This window comes from Triticum aestivum, chromosome 1D (genome assembly GCF_018294505.1).
Source record: "Triticum aestivum cultivar Chinese Spring chromosome 1D, IWGSC CS RefSeq v2.1, whole genome shotgun sequence".
Lineage (NCBI taxonomy): Eukaryota > Viridiplantae > Streptophyta > Magnoliopsida > Poales > Poaceae > Triticum > Triticum aestivum.
In genome coordinates, this window is record NC_057796.1 from 468148424 (window position 1) to 468166472 (window position 18049).

Consider the following 18049-nt stretch of genomic DNA (forward strand, 5'->3'; position numbering starts at 1 on the left):
TGCGTGTGTGCTGACGTGGGTTGTATCCGTTCTTGTTTTCTAAGTGAATGAGACCAAATTACGTCTCATCTAGATGAGTTCTAGGTACTCCCTTATATAATTGAAAACTTCTTTTGAATACGAATCCACTGGTATACTTTTGCTCCACCGTAGTCGGCCGCATTGGTTAAATTTATGGTCAAAGTTGAAGCATGGGAATAGAGGAAGGGCTATATCTTGAAATGGAGAGAGTAGTAGATAGAAACGCTTCGAAAACAAAGCTTGTACTACTAATGAATCTTATTTTATGATAGACTCTTCAAACTTTCTTCAACGGGTTGAATACAGTGGGCGTGGGTACGTGTAAGTCGTCTGACATCTAAAGTTGGGTTAGTTGATCGTTTTGAACCCTTCAATGAAGATCCTATGGCGATTGGCCCTTCTTCTTTCCCGGACCGCCGCACGGGCCGCCGGCCAAACCGCCTGCGACCACCAACCACGGCTTCTCGCGCAGCCTCATCACCCCGCCCTCCCCAGAACTACCCCCACCGCCGGCCTTGTTGGCGCTCCCGGCCATCCCTCTAGGCCCGCCCGCGTCCAAGTTTTATCTCCGGTGAAGTTACATCACCACCGTTCTTTCGCCCCCACCCCATTCCCTAAGATGGCCGGAGGGAAGGAAGGAGCCCGTCGGACGAACTCTTGAAATCGACTGATCCCAAACCGAAGTCAGTCGAGTAACATTTAGCTAATGTTCAATACAATTCACTATCAGCTGGCAGGACACGCGCATCACACGAGGTTTTTCCACCATGTATGTATGTGGCCGGCGGGCCACTCGCAGCGCGCACGCTTGTGCGGAGTGGTGGGGGTATGGACGAGTCAGCACCCCATGCCGTGCGTCCTCCGTGCACGAGCCTGTCTGGTGTGGGCATGCCGTCTTGGTGCCATGCTCCCACCGGCGCGTCGCCTCGCCATGCCGCTATGGCCAGACACCCAATGGCCAGGACACGAACCAAACCGGCCCTTTGTTTCCGTCCAGTGCACGATCCCATCTGCTCGATCATGGGCGCGCGCGACGCACATCGGCACATGCAGCAGGTGAGGCGAGAGGCCGCCGGCTTTGGGCGAGTGTTGACCCGGATTGCATGGCGATTGTCACGAAATTTCTTCTGCCGATGATGCACCGCGTCCGTACATTGATTGCTTGCTCCAACGGTGGTGGTGGTGGTGGGTGCACCAGCCAGAATGATGCTCGGTATACACTATCGCTACGTTTTCCACGGGCATTTCGCATTCTTGGCACGGTGCGGCCGGCTACCGAACTCCGCTGTGCAACCGGGGGCACAGTTCCACGTACGCGGACATGAACAGCTCCGTTTTTGGCTGATCGATGAACCCAACCATCACCACTTGGTACCACTGCTTACTACAGTCTGTCAAATGTCCACTGCTACCACCAAACCAAACACGGGACAAAGGTCAAGTAAATGCGATCGCATCGCATATTCTCGATGTGAAACAGCAGCATTCAAACCAAGACCAACGCATCGGTTGCTCTGCTCGGAATTGATGGAGCGCGCGGTGGCCAGGCGACAGCGCATGCGGGCGGCGGGCCGGCGGCAGCACCTGCAACCCTCCCTCACGATCTACGACGGCCGGCCACTACGAGCGGCAAGGCTAGCTAGCGTGCGTGCGTGCGTGCGTTAATACTCCGCTGCTGCTGCTGTGTGTCTGTGACACCCAGGCCGTCCACGCGGGCATCATCACCGCCCCGCTCGGTCGCTCCGCCGGCCATGATGGCCGTGCCGTGCCGTGCGACGGGCGCGCTCGAGAGCACCGCATTAACTCGCCTGACGCGCCGCTCCAGCTACCTCCACTCCACTCCACTGCGCCTGCTCTGTTCATCCACTGCTCGCTGCCTCTGCCGCTGCCAGCATAATTGTGCACCGAGCGCAGCAGCCTATGTCGACGTAGTACGCTACTTCTGTCTAGCGGATGCATTTTAAGAGGAAACTGTACTGTACATCCCCATGACCGTGCCGTGCACGGTCATCGACCACACAAGGCCGTCAACCGAACCGTCCAAGCTGATCGAGCATCAGCGCTCCACTCGTCTGTGCTGATGATTTTGGCCACATCAGTAACCCACTATGAGCAGCCTAATTACGCGCGAGGTTTTCCAGGTGAAAAGCTTGATGGATCGATGGATCGTCGTCTCCGTTCCCCAGAAGCCGGAAACCTGGCGCGCGCACCTGTCTTGCCGCCCGGCCGGCAACCGAGAAGGACGGGGCCCGTGCAGCTGCAGCCATGATGACGATCCAACCCTGCCCCGCCATGTTCCTTTCCAACGCCCACATCCCGGCCCCGGCCTGGCCTGCGCGCCCACTGGCGCCAGGCACCGCGGAGTGAGGTCGACGGATCGGCGCGCGCTGTCCGGTCCGGCGAGGACAGAGGAACAAACTGGACGGACGGACGGGAGGGCCGTGCCCCGGCTCTGCTATCGACTCTCTGTCACCCCGTGCCGTGCCGTGCCGCGGTTCCGTGCGTGGCAACGGCGTGCGGTGTGGGAAGGAACCGGGGTCTGGCTGGCACTGGCACGGCAGCGGGGTGCACAGTGCGGTTGCGCCAAGTGGGTGGCCAAAGTCACTGTTGCTTTGACCATAAACGAGAACATAACCACGATTTGAACCCGTCTAGAAGAAGAAAAAAAACCGGATCTGACCTCTCGTGGTCACGCCAACATCCCTGGCGTTCACGTTACACGGGAAATGCCACGGACTGTGACGTTTGGGCCGGGCGTTTCCTCCATGGGCCTTGGCATCTCTGTCTGGGATAAAACTCCACGGGCCACGGCGTTTGGGCCAGAGAAAAACACCATGGGCCAAAGTGTTCGGCCTAGGAGCAAACACCATAGCAACACAGACGCCAGGGTTGTTGGCGTGACAAAAAAAAAACGATCAGACCCCGGTTCAAGCCAATGAGGCACTCTCAAGATGAGGTCAAATCGTGCAAAACTTTTGAAAGAGGGTCAAAACAGTGATTTCGACCAAATGCGTCGTGGCCGCTTCAAGTCAATGTACCTGCCAGTGTGCTAGGTGTACGTCAAAAGCTACGCGTCGACTCGTTTTGGTTCGACAAGTGCACAGTCTTTTTTACTGCAACCAGCAAAGCGGCCCTCGCAAATGTGAGGGCATCATATACTTACTTGTGTTACTTTTTAAATGTTTAATTATTTTCATAAAAAGTTAAATTATTTCAAAAAATTATTATGATTCTATAGCCACTACATATAAGACACCCTAAATAGAATATCACCCCAACAGACCGCATCTTCAACATGTTATATGAAAGTATATCGTTATGAAACTTTTCTTGAATATGTTATACATGTATTTTCTTTTTTGTGGGAAGTTATACATGTATTTCTGTATGTACAAAAAATTCTTTTTTTTCGCTATGGATTTTTTTTAATTAAAAAAGGGGCTCCCTGGAGCCGGTCCTCTATTGGGCATTTTTGCACACCCTTATTCTTTATTCAAAGGAGTTATATTCAGCTTCTATGCCGGAGGCGGAGGGAAAGATATTTGGTGCAGACCGCCCTGTCGAGCGGAAACTTGGCAATCCTCTAAGATATGTACTTAAATGTTCTTTTAAAAAATATTGCACATCCATAGTGCATCTGCATCCGTTAAGTATTTTGTGCAAAAGTTGAGTTGGGAAAATAATTCAGTAAAATTCATACAAAAGTATGTAACAAATTTCATGTTCATGTGCACTAGAAGAAAAAGGAAGAAATCACCTAAAATGTGTCGGCTTCCTATAGATTTTCTTACAAAACAAGTTTGCATGTCAACTTTTTTTCATTTTCTACAAATTTGAAGGCCCACAAGACATTAGACGCACATATACATGCCTTTCTTTTTCATTGATTGCACAGATTTAAAAAATATATAAAGAAACACTTGACTGTTCCACATTTCAAAACAACCACATCATACAGTAATAAAGATCGGTAAGCAGAGCAAGAATCGTTTTTTATCTAAAGAACATCATTCGTCATAACAAGGAGGTCGGTTCTCTCCCGCGAAAAACAAATAAACAAGGAGGTCGGTTCATTCTTTTTCTTTTTCCTTTTTCCTTTTTCCGAAAGCTTGCCACTTGATGAAGCTGGAGAGATGGATCCCGCTGAAATGGAATAAAGGGGTTACAATTTTGTCACGTGCGCTGCACGTGCCAACCAAACACCTGCTGTGATGTGGAGGGCGGGACAGACAGACAGACCAGGGACGGGGCCTTGGACTAGTGTAGGTGCCAGTTCTGAAGCTCGTGGATTAGGCCAATGGGCGCGCTTCGGCTGACGCCTCTGCTGCTCCTGGTGCTGCTCGCCGCCGCCGCGGGGAGGGCGGCCGGGGCGGGGCCGCGGCCGAGCGAGGTCGCCGTGGGCGCGCTCTTCACCTACGACTCCGTCATTGGCCGCGCGGCGCGGCTCGCCATCGAGCTCGCCGTCGACGACGTCAACGCGGACCGCACGGTGCTCGCCGCCACCCGGCTCAGCCTCGTCGCCCAGGACACCAACTGCAGCGGCTTCCTCGGGACCATCGAAGGTTTGCCCCCCCCCCCCCTCTCTCCCTCTGTCTCAGTTGCTCATGTTCATGTCGACCTCAAGAGCTGAAATTACAGTAATTTCGAGTGCAAAGATTCAGCTTCAGGCAGCAAAATGCAATGGTTTCGAATAGAGTGATCAGACCAATGAATGCTAATGTAGCCCTACTGATTTGTAAATTGTTGATCTGCAAACCCTTAGGAAAACCAAAGTGGTTGTCACTGCTTGATTCAGAATGCCAGAACTAAGTTGCACATTGGGAGTAGTAGTTGGTAGCCTTGATTAGTTGCTTTGCTTTCCACTTTTGCAGTACCACATCTTTTATTAGTAGTTATTACGTGTTCTCTTCATCCGTTTTTATCCCTGGAAATTCATTAGACAATTGCTTGCACAGTTTCAGTGACATTCCCTCTTGGGTCAGGTAACACAAATTTACAGGACCTAAATGTCGACAACCAAGAAATATCCATTTCAACTCCAGTGGATTATTGGTATAGTGTCTTTATCTGTTTGAACTAAGGTCAAGCTGCCCTCTTGCACATCATTTATACTAGCTTAATTGCAATAATTGCCTGCCTCGTGCCTCATGAGATGATTTGATAATGTTTAAACTGGAAACAGAGAGGCCAACTGTTCGCTTGACCTTATGATGACATTATCCTTTCTTAAGAGTTTTGATAAACCATACTGTCTTTTGGTAATACTAGAAGAGAAACAGACAAAAAGCATGCCGGTGCAGTGGTACCACAAATGGCAAAACTTATGAACTTCCTTTATAGTATTATTACGTATGGTGCAAGAAACGTGTCGCACCTACTTTGGGGAATCCGATTCTTCACTTTTTCTCATGCAAGGTCTCCTTTTCTTTTCTTTTGTGTCATGTGTGAGCATCAGAATAAACAGATTTATCAGATGCTGCTCCTCTTTGCTTGAAGCAGCACTAGTTTTCCTGTTTCTGCCAGACAATAAAGTTTGCTTACCATTTGTAGATCCTGACTTTTGAGCAGAATGAGCACTTACAGATGTGAAAACTTAACTTCGATTTATCAGATGTAGCTGCTGCTCTGTTGGATAGTCCACGAACTGATTCACAATTTTTTCTACTTGGTTGCAGCATTGGAGCTAATGGAGAAAAATGTAGTTGCTGTTATTGGCCCACAATCATCTGGAATAGGCCATGTCATCTCCCATGTTGTTAACGAGCTACATGTTCCTCTTCTATCATTTGCGGCCACTGATCCGACGCTTTCCGCGTCAGAGTATCCTTACTTCATAAGGACAACCATGAGTGACTACTTCCAGATGAACGCCGTTGCTAGCATTGTCGATTACTACCAGTGGAAAGAGGTGACCGCTATATTCGCCGACGATGATTATGGGCGAGGTGGCGTGTCGGCCCTCGGCGACGCACTTGCAACAAGGAGGGCAAAGATTTCACACAAAGCAGCCATTCCTCCAAATTCAAACACAGAGGTGATCAATGACGTGTTGTTCAGAGCAAATATGATGGAATCAAGGGTCATGGTTGTGCATGCCAATCCTGACACAGGGATGAGGATCTTTTCTGTTGCCAACAAGCTTCAGATGATGGCCAGTGGCTATGTCTGGATAGTAACTGACTGGCTAGCTGCTGTCCTGGATTCCTCGGCATCTAGAGATCTTAAAGGTATGAGTCATATTCAGGGACTGGTTGTTCTTCGCCAGCACACTCCTGAATCTGATGCCAAGGATAAGTTCACCACCAAATGGAACAATGCCGCTCGTAGCAGAGGCATTAATTCTGGCTTGAATTCGTATGGTTTTTATGCATACGACTCGGTCTGGGCTGTCGCTCGCGGCATCGACCAATTTCTTGATAATGGGCAGCAGGTCAACTTCTCTGCAGATCCAAGGCTGCACCGTTCAAAAGATAGTACTTTGCAGCTGTCAACTCTCAAGGTATTTGATGGTGGTGAGCAGATGCTGCAGCAGCTTCTGCTCACGAATTTCACAGGCCTAACTGGTCTGGTGCAATTTGGTCCGGACCGCAACCTGGTACGCCCAGCATATGATATCCTTAATGTGGGTGGTTCTGGTTCCCGGTTGATTGGCTACTGGTCCAACTACTCAGGCCTCTCTGTCGCTGCTCCTGAAACTTTGTATCAGAAGCCATCAAATGCTTCTTCAGTTGCCCAACGGCTCTACAATGTGGTCTGGCCAGGTGATTCCACCACTACACCTAAGGGGTGGGTTTTCCCGAACAATGGTCAGCCTCTGCGCGTCGGTGTTCCGATCAAGGCGAGCTTCAAGGAGTTAGTGGCAGGTGGCAGGGGCTCTGATAATGTGACTGGCTATTGCATCGATATATTCAACGCGGCTATCAGACTGCTTCCTTACCCGGTTCCTTGCCAGTTCATAACAATCGGGGATGGTAAAAAGAACCCTAACTACGACGACATTATTAGTATGGTTGCTGACAATGTATGCTCGATCTCATTCTTCCTTCCGGTGTATGTATTTAACCATTTTGTTATCAGTCCTCTGATCTGTTTCATTTTCACTAGTCCCTTGATGCAGCTGTAGGAGACTTTGCCATTGTGAGAAACAGAACAAAGATGGCAGAATTCACGCAGCCTTATATTGAGTCAGGGCTTGTGATAGTAGCACCGGTGCAAAGAGCACCTTCGAGTGCCTGGGCTTTCATGAAACCCTTTACATTGGAGATGTGGTGTGTAACATGCGCTCTTTTTATTTTCGTGGGGATTGTTGTTTGGATTCTTGAACATCGGACCAATGAGGAGTTTCGAGGCTCTCCGCGACGACAAATTATAACAATAATTTGGTAAGCTTCTGTTTCTACTTAGGGATGTATTCGATCCTATGCTACCAAGTCTGGCTTGAGTCTGAAATTTTCATGAGGCAGAGTGTAATGTACTACAATATTTGTGTTGTTGGTGATTTTGTAAATGTTATATGTTAGGAAATAATTGACTGACATTTCATTCTTATAATATTTCAGGTTTAGCTTCTCAACAATGTTCTTCTCACACAGTAAGTACACTAGATCCATCACATGATAGTATTCTTAACTCATCCATGGTGCTTTCCATGTTCTGGATGGAAACATGTTGACATGAAACTCACTTCAGGGCAGAACACGGGGAGCGCGCTTGGGCGGTTCGTGTTGATCATATGGTTGTTCGTTGTGCTGATAATCAATTCGAGCTATACTGCTAGCTTGACGTCAATCCTCACAGTTCAACAGCTATCTACAGGAATAACCGGGATCGACAATCTGATTTCAAGTGGTTTACCTATTGGATACCAGGCTGGAAAATTCACCAAAAACTACCTGATTGAAGAGCTCAGTATCCCCGAGTCTCGATTAGTAGCGCTGAATACGATCAAGGAGTATGCCGACGCCCTTAGACGCGGGTCAGGAGACGGAGGCGTCGCTGCAATCGTTGATGAGATGCCATATGTTGAGATCTTCCTGTCATACCACTGCGATTTCAGAATAGTGGGGCAGGAGTTCACCAAGGAGGGATGGGGCTTTGTACGTTCATCATCTTCCTTGCTCTAACCACTTTCTCTTGGTCACTCATCCACATTTCATCTCATTCTGAGGAAAATTATTTATTCTTCTCCATTATCTTCTTCTCCTTTGCAGGCATTCCAGAGAGACTCCCCCCTCGCCGCGGATTTATCGACGGCCATCCTTCAACTTTCAGAGAGTGGCCAGCTCCAGAGGATCCACGACGAGTGGTTCACCAGGCCGAGCTGCTCCACTGATGACACTGAGGTGGGAGCAACCAGCCTTGGCCTCCGAAGCTTCTGGGGCCTTTTCCTCGTGTGTGCCCTGATATGCCTCTTGGCTCTGCTGGTGTTCTTCATACGGGTCTGCTGGCAATATAGCCGCTACTCTAGCTCTGAAGCTGCCGGTGAGCCCGGTGCAGCCGATGCTGTCGGCCCCACCGCCGCTGCCGCCAATGCTGTCGAAAGGCAGCGGAGACCGTCACGCTTTGGCAGCTTCAGAGAGCTGGTAGAGTTTGTTGACAAGAAGGAGGCAGAAGTCAAGAGAGCGATGAAGCGGAGACCGAGCGAGAAAGATAACCAGGCCGCAGGATCCTCGGATACTCAGCCAGTGTCTTGAGCAGAGAACGTTCTCTCTGACTTCAGTCCTTCAGATGGCAAAACAGGGAAGGAAGCACGATACCGATAATATGTTGAATTGGGTTCTCGCCCAAAGAGAATAGTACGATGATCTAACTTGCTAAAGGCTTTGAAAGTGATCTAACTTGTTATTGTAGAATGATCTAAGAATCCTTTTTCATCAGGGTCACTAGAATTTTGTCTCTGATGTACACAGTTTGTACTACTAAACAATTCTCTTCCCAGTTGGCTTGTTTCTCAAGTTTTGAAAGTGGTTTGTTTCAGTTGCATCTCTTAACAAGCATCGATCTATTTGGCTGACTATGATTTATGTGTTGAGACCATGGTAGAACACAAATGGAAAGTAGACACAAAAACAGATTCAAGATGTAGGGTATAATTCTTCTCTTTGTTATTCAAATGTCCGGGAGAGAATAAATGCGCTGGACATGCCTGTGGTGGATGATTATATGCATTCTGATGCTTGAAATTTTCAACTGTATTGAGTTTCTGTGTTGGTGTATCTATCGACAGTCTAAGCAGATGTGCAGAAGGCAGAAAAGTAGCATGTAACCATTTAAATCAGGTTCGCTATTTTTTATTTCTTTCTATGAGCAGTTAACTGGAGTTTATGGAATACCTGAGACACAACTGAAATCCATTACTTAAGCTTGGTCACAGGTTTGATACTTACTATCCCTAGATTTAACTTTTTTTCAGGGAATCCTTAGGTTTAACTTGATTAGACAATAATCCTAGAATTGGAGCACCTAACTGCACATAACAGAGAGAGTGTTGAGTTCTTAGGGGCAATGGGTGAGGCCATTACCGGAGTCGAAGCGAGGTCCCTCGCCTGCTCGTCACAGGCGTGATGAAGGGTCGGTGTAGACGATCATGGCAGGTACCGGCATCCTTCAGGTCGCCCCGTCACTGTCAGATGACGATGTCATCGTCGCCCCGTCACTGTGAGGTGGCTGGCGGCGATGGAGATGGCCTTCCTGTCATCCAATCGCAGGTAGGTTAGGGTGCCCCTGATCAGGGCGCATTAGTTGGGTGAGGGGCGCGAGTGTTGATGTGTGGCTCCTCCCCTTACGTTATTGCTCCTGCTGTCTGGAGATCAATCCATCAATCATAGCTTTGAGTCATGGTCAAATGGACTTTGACACTTTGTAGTACTTAACAAAATCTTCTTGCACATCTGAAGATGCATGAGTGCATTACTACACTGTATTACAGATTACAGACTATGCCTAAATGGACATATGCTTACTGGCACCATCTATACAACAAGGTCATAAGTAGATTATTATTTTTAGTGCCTGCAAGGTTGTTATTTCAGAAAAAAAAAGCTACTACATATTTTAGCACCTGCGAGGTCAAGATTTACATGCACAGAAAAAAAAGAGGCAATTCCTAAAATATATACAAGGCCTCAGGAATCTTCTGCAAACTCTTCTTCCAGCGAGCTCCGTATCTACAGTTCTTCAGGAATCTTCTGGAGATCCATTTTCAGCTGTCCTGCAACTTGTATATCTCATCAACATAGTCTTCGCTATCCCATAGGAAGGAACCAAATGCAATGGCTTCAAGCAGCAGTCTTTTCAGGGATGCCGGATCAAGTATCACCGCCTCGTCAATCTCCGTGGAGCCCATCTTTTCTCCAAAGAGTGCCCAGCTGTGCTTCTCGATGAGATTACAAGCCTCGTTTGTGCGCAGCTTCGCGCATAACTCCAAGGTCTTTGGGTCGAAGCCCATCATGTAACTCTTCAGGTCATGAGGATCAACGACAGACCGCGGTTTCGAGGAAGGCACCGTTTCCACAGAACCGTCAAAGGCCTCTTGCTGTTCCTTTTTACGGGTAGTTGCAAGTTGAGCATTGAGAAGCTGAATTGGCTGTAAACATTCTTCTGACCGAGCAAAAGTAAGGTCCAAGCGATGCCTTACAGCGACAGATTTGAGGAAGTACCCATACATTATTGAAGCAGAATAGATCCGAGCTAATTGCAGTCTTTTGACACGAAGTGTTGAGCGATTGATCTTGGGGCCATTCCTGTGCACCCATCTGATAATGCTAGTCAAGTGCTCCTTAATTTGACCTAGCACCTCAGGTCCATGAATGGATTCAAGATCTGCCTCCCTTGGTGGCCATATATGTAATCTTCTATTACTGATGATTTTTGATAGATTCGGAACCATCGGAACCTCAATCTTGGAATATTTATGAACAATCAACATGTACATGACGTCCTCAATAGCAGTCCTGCACTCCTGGTCCTTCATTTCAGCAATTCTCCTATTTGTAATGGTTCCAGACAATATACTTAGTTATCCAGGAAAATATAATACAGTAACAAAAGTGAAAAGAACAAAACAGAAAATCAGGTCGACGATATTTGCTATGTCAGGAATCCAACAACTGCACCAGCTACTTAATGGATTCAGTTAAATCAGACAGTCTCTAAAAAAAAGTTAAATCTGACACATGCAGGTCATGAATAAACACATGGCAAACATGGAAGAGAATCCCGGATTGAATATTAGGACCATACTTTCCTTATTCTTTCGTTTAGATATACTAACAATGATCCATATCTTGTCCACACTGATACTAGGGAACACGTTAGCCTGTCCAGGTTTATGTTCATAGACCTCTGGTGATACCCTTTCTTGTTTTGGATTTCAGCCTCACTTACAAGGTAAAACACTCATATTACGCTCCAGGTGCTATGAGGTCATGTTGAACTAATGTGTTTGTCATTCTTATAGAAGAGCACATTATGGTCTGTTTTCAGAAATGTTGGAAACATATACAGAAAAAAATGAAAACAAATCAAAAGCAGCAACATTAAACTCTTCAGAGGCTGAGAGCCTGCGACTAAATATTTCCAAAATGGACAGGCAGATATTACTAACCTGTGAAGACAGTCCTCGGAAGAACCGATACTATATTCCCAGCGGGTCAGCGTGTCTTTCCTTTGAATAGACAGACGCTGAAGTTGCTTTGCTGCAGCTACTAGGAAAATTTGAGGCTGGTTCTTCAATAAGCCACACAAGAAGCTCCCTTCCCATGTTTGGGGCTCAAGTGGTGCATTGACGCTATCAAATTCAGATTCAGCACCCTTTGCACCAGTAACAGTAGTCAGTAGCTTTCTGGTGGTGCATTTGGATTTCCGGTTCAAGATATTTCCCTGCAATTTATAAAGTTGATAAGGCTGTGATCACAACTCCTGCACATATATATCTAATGACGATTTAAAACTAATGTAAGAGATGAATCAACTTGAATTCAGCAAGAATTATTAAATACATGCTTGGTTTTGATTCCCCAAATTCTCTTGCCAAAGAAGTTGCCAAACCCAGGAACCTCCAACTGGATTGACAATGCCCATAGGATAGTGGCAAAATTTTGCAACAAACGAAATCACCAGTCTTTGCTAAAGTTTGGCAGCTACCGGCCAACTTGGGGTAGCAAAACAAGCAAGCACAAAAAATTCATGTATGGCTGTGAGTTGGAGAGTGCAGAACTTAATAATTCGAGTAGATTTCGTACAAGTACAAGCTTTGGCCTCCAACTTAAGATAAGATCATTATTTACAGAATCGCAGCTTCAGTGAGGAACTGTATCACAAAAACTACAGAGGAACAGTTCACAGGATTAGATAGTCAGGTAATGTATAGCGACCGTTCTGCATATCTATGACTCTATCAGTTCAGGTGAAGAGTTCGTAGTCTATTTCAAGTGGGCTACTTGGGCAGTAAAATTTCCAGCAATTCCCGCTGTACTGGTGACTGGTGTATTGGGCCTGCTGGCATATCTGAACCAATCGCCAAGGGCACAGTGAATCGGCAACTTGTAACAAAATTCAAGAACCAAACTCCTCCCCAAATAAGGGGAAACAATTGTAAGCTGGCTCGGCACCTCAATTCAGATCATCCCTCCATCTGCCCAAGGTTAAATTAAAATCTATGGACGTTTTCAGCCGCATGAACCAGTAGCGCTAGTAAATACCCACTAAGAACTCACAAAGAGCACCAATCAATCAGTTTCCTCTGATTGAACCCAGGCTCGCCACACCGAAACCCCGCCGAGAACAGGAGGACAGAAATGAATAGGAGGTTGAAGAACAACCTGCTGCCAGCACGGGGACGCGGAGGAGAGGTACGAGGTCCGGCGGGAGCCGCGGCGGACGGCGGCCGGCCCGCGGTCGCCGATGGCGGCGCGGGGGGCGGGGCGGAGCGCGGCCATGCTGAGGACGGGAGCAGGTGGCGACGGTGAGCCGATTCTTTGAGGATAACGCCGTGTGCCGTCTGGGGGTAAAGTACACTCGCAGCCGTTCAACGTGTCGACGGTGCACATCGGTCCTCAAAATTCCACCCTCAGAAGATAATTTTCATCGTTTTATTTTTTGAGATAAAAAATAAATTCCACAGTTAGAAGAATACTCCCTCTGCTCATCATATCCCTACAAGCACCTCGAAAATACTGAGCCGGTATAATATTTTAAGATTAATGAAATCATCACAAGCGTCTTGTAGTCCGACGAGAACATTTCCAACTGAACGAACTCGCCGAAAAATCTGAATAAATTCAAAAAACTATAAGATGTTTTGGATATTTTAATATGGATTACATACGGATTTAAATAACTTAACAAAACATATTAAACTATGTTTATATACAGAAAAAAAAAGTTACTAGCAAGTGGGGCGTATGACCCTCTGTGACTATAATGCCGCGTGAAAGTTTAAGAAATAACTACATGGGTAGATCGGAATATTATTTGACTTTTTTGAAAACTTTTTTTTAATTCAGAATAATTATTTTTAATTCCAAAAATCATTTGAAAAACACGTTTAGAAAAATTTGAACAATATTTCAATTTTTGAATAAATTTAAAATACGGAAGATGTTCTGCATTTGTGAACAAATTTTGAAAAAGGGGAAAATCATTTTAATTCCCGAACAAATATTTTGGACACGGAACATTTATTAGAATTTGAGGATTTTTTTTGAAAGTGGGAACATTTTTTTAAAACAATCAAGTTTGAAACACACAAAGATTTTTTATATCCCCGTACAATATTTGAATTTTGTGAACAAAAATTGATACAGGAATAATCTTTTAAAATTCTTATTTCTTAAAAGATGAACTTTTAAAAAATTACAAATACTTTACAAAAACACGATTTTGCGTTTGGTCAACTCTTTGACGCAGAGAGCGTCATATAGGATTTTTCGCCCATGAACCCGTCTCATTGTTATAAAGAAAAAACGAACCTGTCTCGTACCTTCTGGTTCGCTCAACCACACCGTAACCCGCCGCCCCGCGCGCTGCCGCGCATTGAGAGCATGGTTAATAGTATAGCCAGTTGCTGGCTATAAGCCAGTGCCATGTCATCTACAGCCCATCTTATAGCCAACATGTACAATAGTAGATCAAAAGAGTGTACTACTTTTTTATTATGTGGCCCACCTTTCATTCTCACAAAGTGCCTAGGAGCACGTGCTAGAGCTGGCTCTTCACGAAGAGCCCGCTTATCTTCTCTCCCCTCTTCTCTTTCCTCCAACTAAGCAGAAATATACTAGTTTAATCCTTATAGCCCGCTGACTCAGCTCTATTGTACTTGCTCTGAGGCTGCACTCGACGACATCCATCGGGAGCTCCTGGGCAAGCCAGCCGAGGACCCGAGGTGCACGGCCTCAAGAAGTTCATTAATACTACATCCGTTTGAGCGTTGATAGATATTTAAAGTAACCAATTAATTTAATGGCTCCTTACACTTGGTTAACTAACTTGAAAGGTAATTCTGATATTTAGATTAACCAATTATTTACAATGAGAACGAACATGTCACTTTCTCTTTTGTTAGTCTATGTGTGAAGATGCAATGGACAACAACACAAATCGAATGCACTGAGAAGCTGTTCTATGCCTTTATGATTGAAGTGTAGCACTTTGTACATGCACATTGTTTATAAATACATACATGGATAATGCTGTTAGGAATGTCTCGGTGAGAAAGAGAGAGATAGAATATCTCGGACGGAGCAAAATCTGGTCTTAACCATTGGCGATTATGATTTTTTTCTCCTTCCGTTACAATGCACGGGCCCTTTTGCTAGTAATAATAATAAAATACGGGCAAGTCCTTCAAGGAATCATCATCGTCTTCCTTCTGTATCCATCTGCGACGCGCAGTGAGCAAAGCTCGATGTTAAAAACTCAAGAGCTTACACAAGCAGCGGTCAGAAAGTCATTGATGTAGACTAGAAGACGCGACCGACGCCGATTTGAAAAGATCACCGTTCGAGAGCACCGACAAGGGTCAGTCTATAATCCCAAGTCCAAACAGGCGAAGGTGGAGACACAAACCTCATAAGACCCCAACGGAGCCGTATCTGGCTAAGCTTCATCACAATGCAAAGATGTAACTGGAGAGAAATAGACCACGCCGCGATGTCGCCCCTCCGCCGTGAATAAACGCATGAGTCGAATTTGCCAGCGATTGACACCATCGTCTGACTCGTCGACGCCCCTACAAGGAAGGGGAGGAATCATTGTACTCATCGTCACTGCTGCCCCATCTTCACCGACGTCCAAGAATTCAGAGACACCCACTAGACACGAACCGTGCGCACAGATCCGGGGCTCCCCGCCCAACTGTCGCCGGCTGGTGGAGAGGTGGAGAAAGCCGCAGCCGTCGCTTGGTCGCAAACTGGCTAACCTAACAAAAACGATTTGCTCACATGCACGTATACGGAGAGAGAGAGGTTTCTCTACGAGTTGGCTTATAAGAAATAAAATTCATCACTTGTTCCTCGCAAAAGAGAAAAAGAAAAAGACAGATGAAATTTGTCATCAATAGACCAAATCAATCAGACAAACAACTTTGAGGCCCTCCTGCGCCAATTCTCCTCCATCTTATTTATTCCAAAGGTGACGTAGAGGCTGAGGAACTCGCCGGAGGAGAGCACCGCGGCCCAGGAGCGGCACACAGCGTGGAAGCGCTGGATGGACTTGAAGGGCAGCCGCACGAGCACCTCCGCCGTCAGCTCGTCCGGCAGCACCGGCGCGCCGAACGATCCTGCCACCACGACCATCCTCCTCTTGCTGGTCGTCGTCCTAGACGACATGCATCCGCCTTGTAGGGTAACCTCAGACCGGGGATCGAGCGGTACAGGTACAGGTACAGCCGAGACGATCTATCTCAATCCTGAAGAGGCAAGATCTGTTATCTCAGATGCGAGCAAACGGACATCAAACGGGGAGGGAATAATCCGGGAAAACTAGCTAGAAACTCGTTACCGACCGAAGGGGTCACGAATCACGATCTTCTCGCCTTCGAGCTCGAGGTGGCCGCAGTCGCTCGCCACTCGCAGTCGCCGGCCTGGTTTGGTTCCGGGACGCCGGGGGACGAGCGCAAGGGGCTGGCGATGGGCCGATATATATCGAAGAATATCGAGCGAGAGGACGTGTTTTCTCTTTTTCTTATCTTATTATCGAGCAAATGCGTGTGTTTTGCATCGATCGGACGCAAGAAAACGATTTTTTTTTACAATTATCTCCTTTGGCAAAATATCACATGGCAAAATATCATCAATTTCACATGGCAAATTACAATCTTCTATCGCTTCTGTAAATAGTTGCCATGGCAATATTTTTAATATGAATTTATGTGGCATGGAAAATTCTATTCTTTTTTATAGCTACCATCTTTGTTTCAGGAAATAGTTTGCCATGGCAAATCTCTACGTTTTTGCTTTTCCATGGCAACTTTACTTTTATTGAGATGGCCAATTTTACTTTATTTTACTATGGCACACTTTATAACATTCTCCATGGCAAATTTTACTTTCACATACATGGCACTTTTACTTTGTAGCATGGCAAATTAACTTCATTTTCCATGGCAAAATGTTTAATCTACTTTTGTCATGGAAAATTTCTACGCTTTTTTGCCATGGCAATTTTATTTTTAATGAGATGGCAAATGTTTACTCTGCTTTTTGCCATGGCAAATTTCTACTTTTTTTAGCCACGGCAACTTTTTTTAATGAGATGGCCAATTTTACTTTATTTTGCCATGGCAAATTTTGCAATATTTATCCACATGGCACATTTACTTTGTAGCATGAAATTTTTTACTTCATTTTCTATGGCAAATGTTTACTCTACTTTTGCCATGGCAAATTTCTACGTTCTTTTGCCATATCTGTCAGAAGAATGTTGCCATGGCAACTACAAATTAGTTCGAGAACATGGCAAACTATTATCTTCGCACATGGCAAATTCTTATATTTGCACATGGCAAACTCATAACACTTTGCTTTCAAATCATCCATGGCAAATTGTATAAATTCTAACACGTAAACTATTTTAGAGGTGGCCACACAAATATAGCACTATGGCAATTTTCCAAACATGGCAAATACTTTAATTATCCCATGGGAAATTTAGTAATTATCACATGGCAAAATACAGGGGGAGTGTTCACATGACAATATTTAAAACTTGTCAAGTGGCATTTTTTTTCCTCTAATGTTCACATGTCAAGTTTTGTCTACACATGGCAAACTTAGAAACATTTTTTCTAAATTCACACGGCAAATTCACAACATTTTTTTATACTAAACATGGAAAATGTAGGTATTTTTTTGCAACACCCCCATGACAATCTTTATTTTTTTCTTACTTAACCATGGAAATTTAATTTTTTGATCATGGCAAATTTAGTTTATTGATTATGGCAATTTTGGTTTATTGATCATGGCAAATTTAGTTTACAAATCATGGCAAATTTAGTTTATTGATCATGGCAAATCTAGTTTTCAAATCATGGCAAATTTAGTTTGCACGATTTTTTGTCGTCGCAAGTTCTGATATGAATCTCCCATGGCAATTTTCTTGTTCATACTTGATTTTTCAACTTTTTTTTGTTTTTTCACACACGACAAATTCATCATACAAACACGCGGCAATTCTTGATACGAATTTGCCATGGCAAGTTTTGATACGAATCTGCCATGGCAATTTCTCATTCATATTTTTGATTTTCAACTTTTTGTGTTTTTTCACACACGATAAATTCATCATACAAAACGCGGCAATTCGTTGATACCAATCTGCCATGGCAAATCTCTTTTGTCCATACTTGATTTTCATTTTTTTTTGGATTTTCTCACACGGCCAAATTCTCCTTCAAAACACAGGAATTTTAATTAAACTTTCATGGCAATTTTAATTAAAAATGCCATCACATTTTTATCTTTTATTGTCCTGTCAAATTTTGTGTTCTTTTCACATGAATTTTTCAACTATTTGTGTTTTCTTCACA

The 18049-nt window shown here is 45.3% G+C and overlaps 2 protein-coding genes and 1 long non-coding RNA gene across 6 annotated transcripts; 1 reads left to right on the top strand and 2 right to left on the bottom strand.

The window, feature by feature from the left end:
• The first annotated feature begins 4173 nt into the window (after positions 1-4173).
• LOC123183054 (glutamate receptor 3.5) lies at positions 4174-9003 on the top strand. Of its 4 annotated transcripts, XR_006492420.1 has the most exons (7): positions 4178-4583; positions 5697-7042; positions 7126-7403; positions 7581-7612; positions 7711-7756; positions 7837-8117; positions 8232-8469. XR_006492420.1 is itself a non-coding variant. In XM_044595788.1 (6 exons), the coding sequence occupies exons 1-6, from the start codon at positions 4319-4321 to the stop codon at positions 7840-7842; spliced, it is 1983 nt and encodes a 660-aa protein (XP_044451723.1). In that variant the 5' UTR covers positions 4179-4318; the 3' UTR covers positions 7843-8002. The 4 variants fall into 4 exon arrangements, 3 of the variants coding, with proteins under 3 accessions (XP_044451724.1, XP_044451723.1, XP_044451722.1); XM_044595788.1 differs by lacking the exon at positions 8232-8469 and having other exon boundaries at positions 4179-4583; positions 7827-8002; XM_044595787.1 differs by having other exon boundaries at positions 4189-4583; positions 7711-8117; positions 8232-9003.
• A 992-nt stretch (positions 9004-9995) lies between these two features.
• Positions 9996-13036, bottom strand: LOC123183055 (UV-B-induced protein At3g17800, chloroplastic). The gene is made up of 3 exons (XM_044595790.1): positions 12843-13036; positions 11627-11901; positions 9996-11006 (listed from the first exon to the last, which is right to left on the bottom strand). Exons 1-3 carry the CDS (start codon positions 12957-12959, stop codon positions 10223-10225), a joined length of 1176 nt encoding a protein of 391 aa, XP_044451725.1. The 5' UTR covers positions 12960-13036; the 3' UTR covers positions 9996-10222.
• A 2462-nt stretch (positions 13037-15498) lies between these two features.
• LOC123176267 (uncharacterized) lies at positions 15499-16190 on the bottom strand. The gene is made up of 2 exons (XR_006488436.1): positions 16025-16190; positions 15499-15928 (listed from the first exon to the last, which is right to left on the bottom strand). It is a non-coding gene; the product is annotated as an uncharacterized lncRNA (long non-coding RNA).
• Positions 16191-18049: the final 1859 nt, after the last annotated feature.

Coding starts and splice junctions, on each gene's coding strand:
- LOC123183054 (XM_044595787.1), top strand. CDS start 4,319: ATGGGCGCGCTTCGGCTGACGCCTCTGCTGCTCCTGGTGCTGCTCGCC. Junction 4,584..5,696: donor CTTCCTCGGGACCATCGAAG/GTTTGCCCCCCC, acceptor ACTTGGTTGCAG/CATTGGAGCTAATGGAGAAA. Junction 7,613..7,710: donor AACAATGTTCTTCTCACACA/GTAAGTACACTA, acceptor AACTCACTTCAG/GGCAGAACACGGGGAGCGCG.
- LOC123183055 (XM_044595790.1), bottom strand. CDS start 12,959: ATGGCCGCGCTCCGCCCCGCCCCCCGCGCCGCCATCGGCGACCGCGGG. Junction 11,902..12,842: donor CGTCCCCGTGCTGGCAGCAG/GTTGTTCTTCAA, acceptor TATAAATTGCAG/GGAAATATCTTGAACCGGAA. Junction 11,007..11,626: donor TCCGAGGACTGTCTTCACAG/GTTAGTAATATC, acceptor CATTACAAATAG/GAGAATTGCTGAAATGAAGG.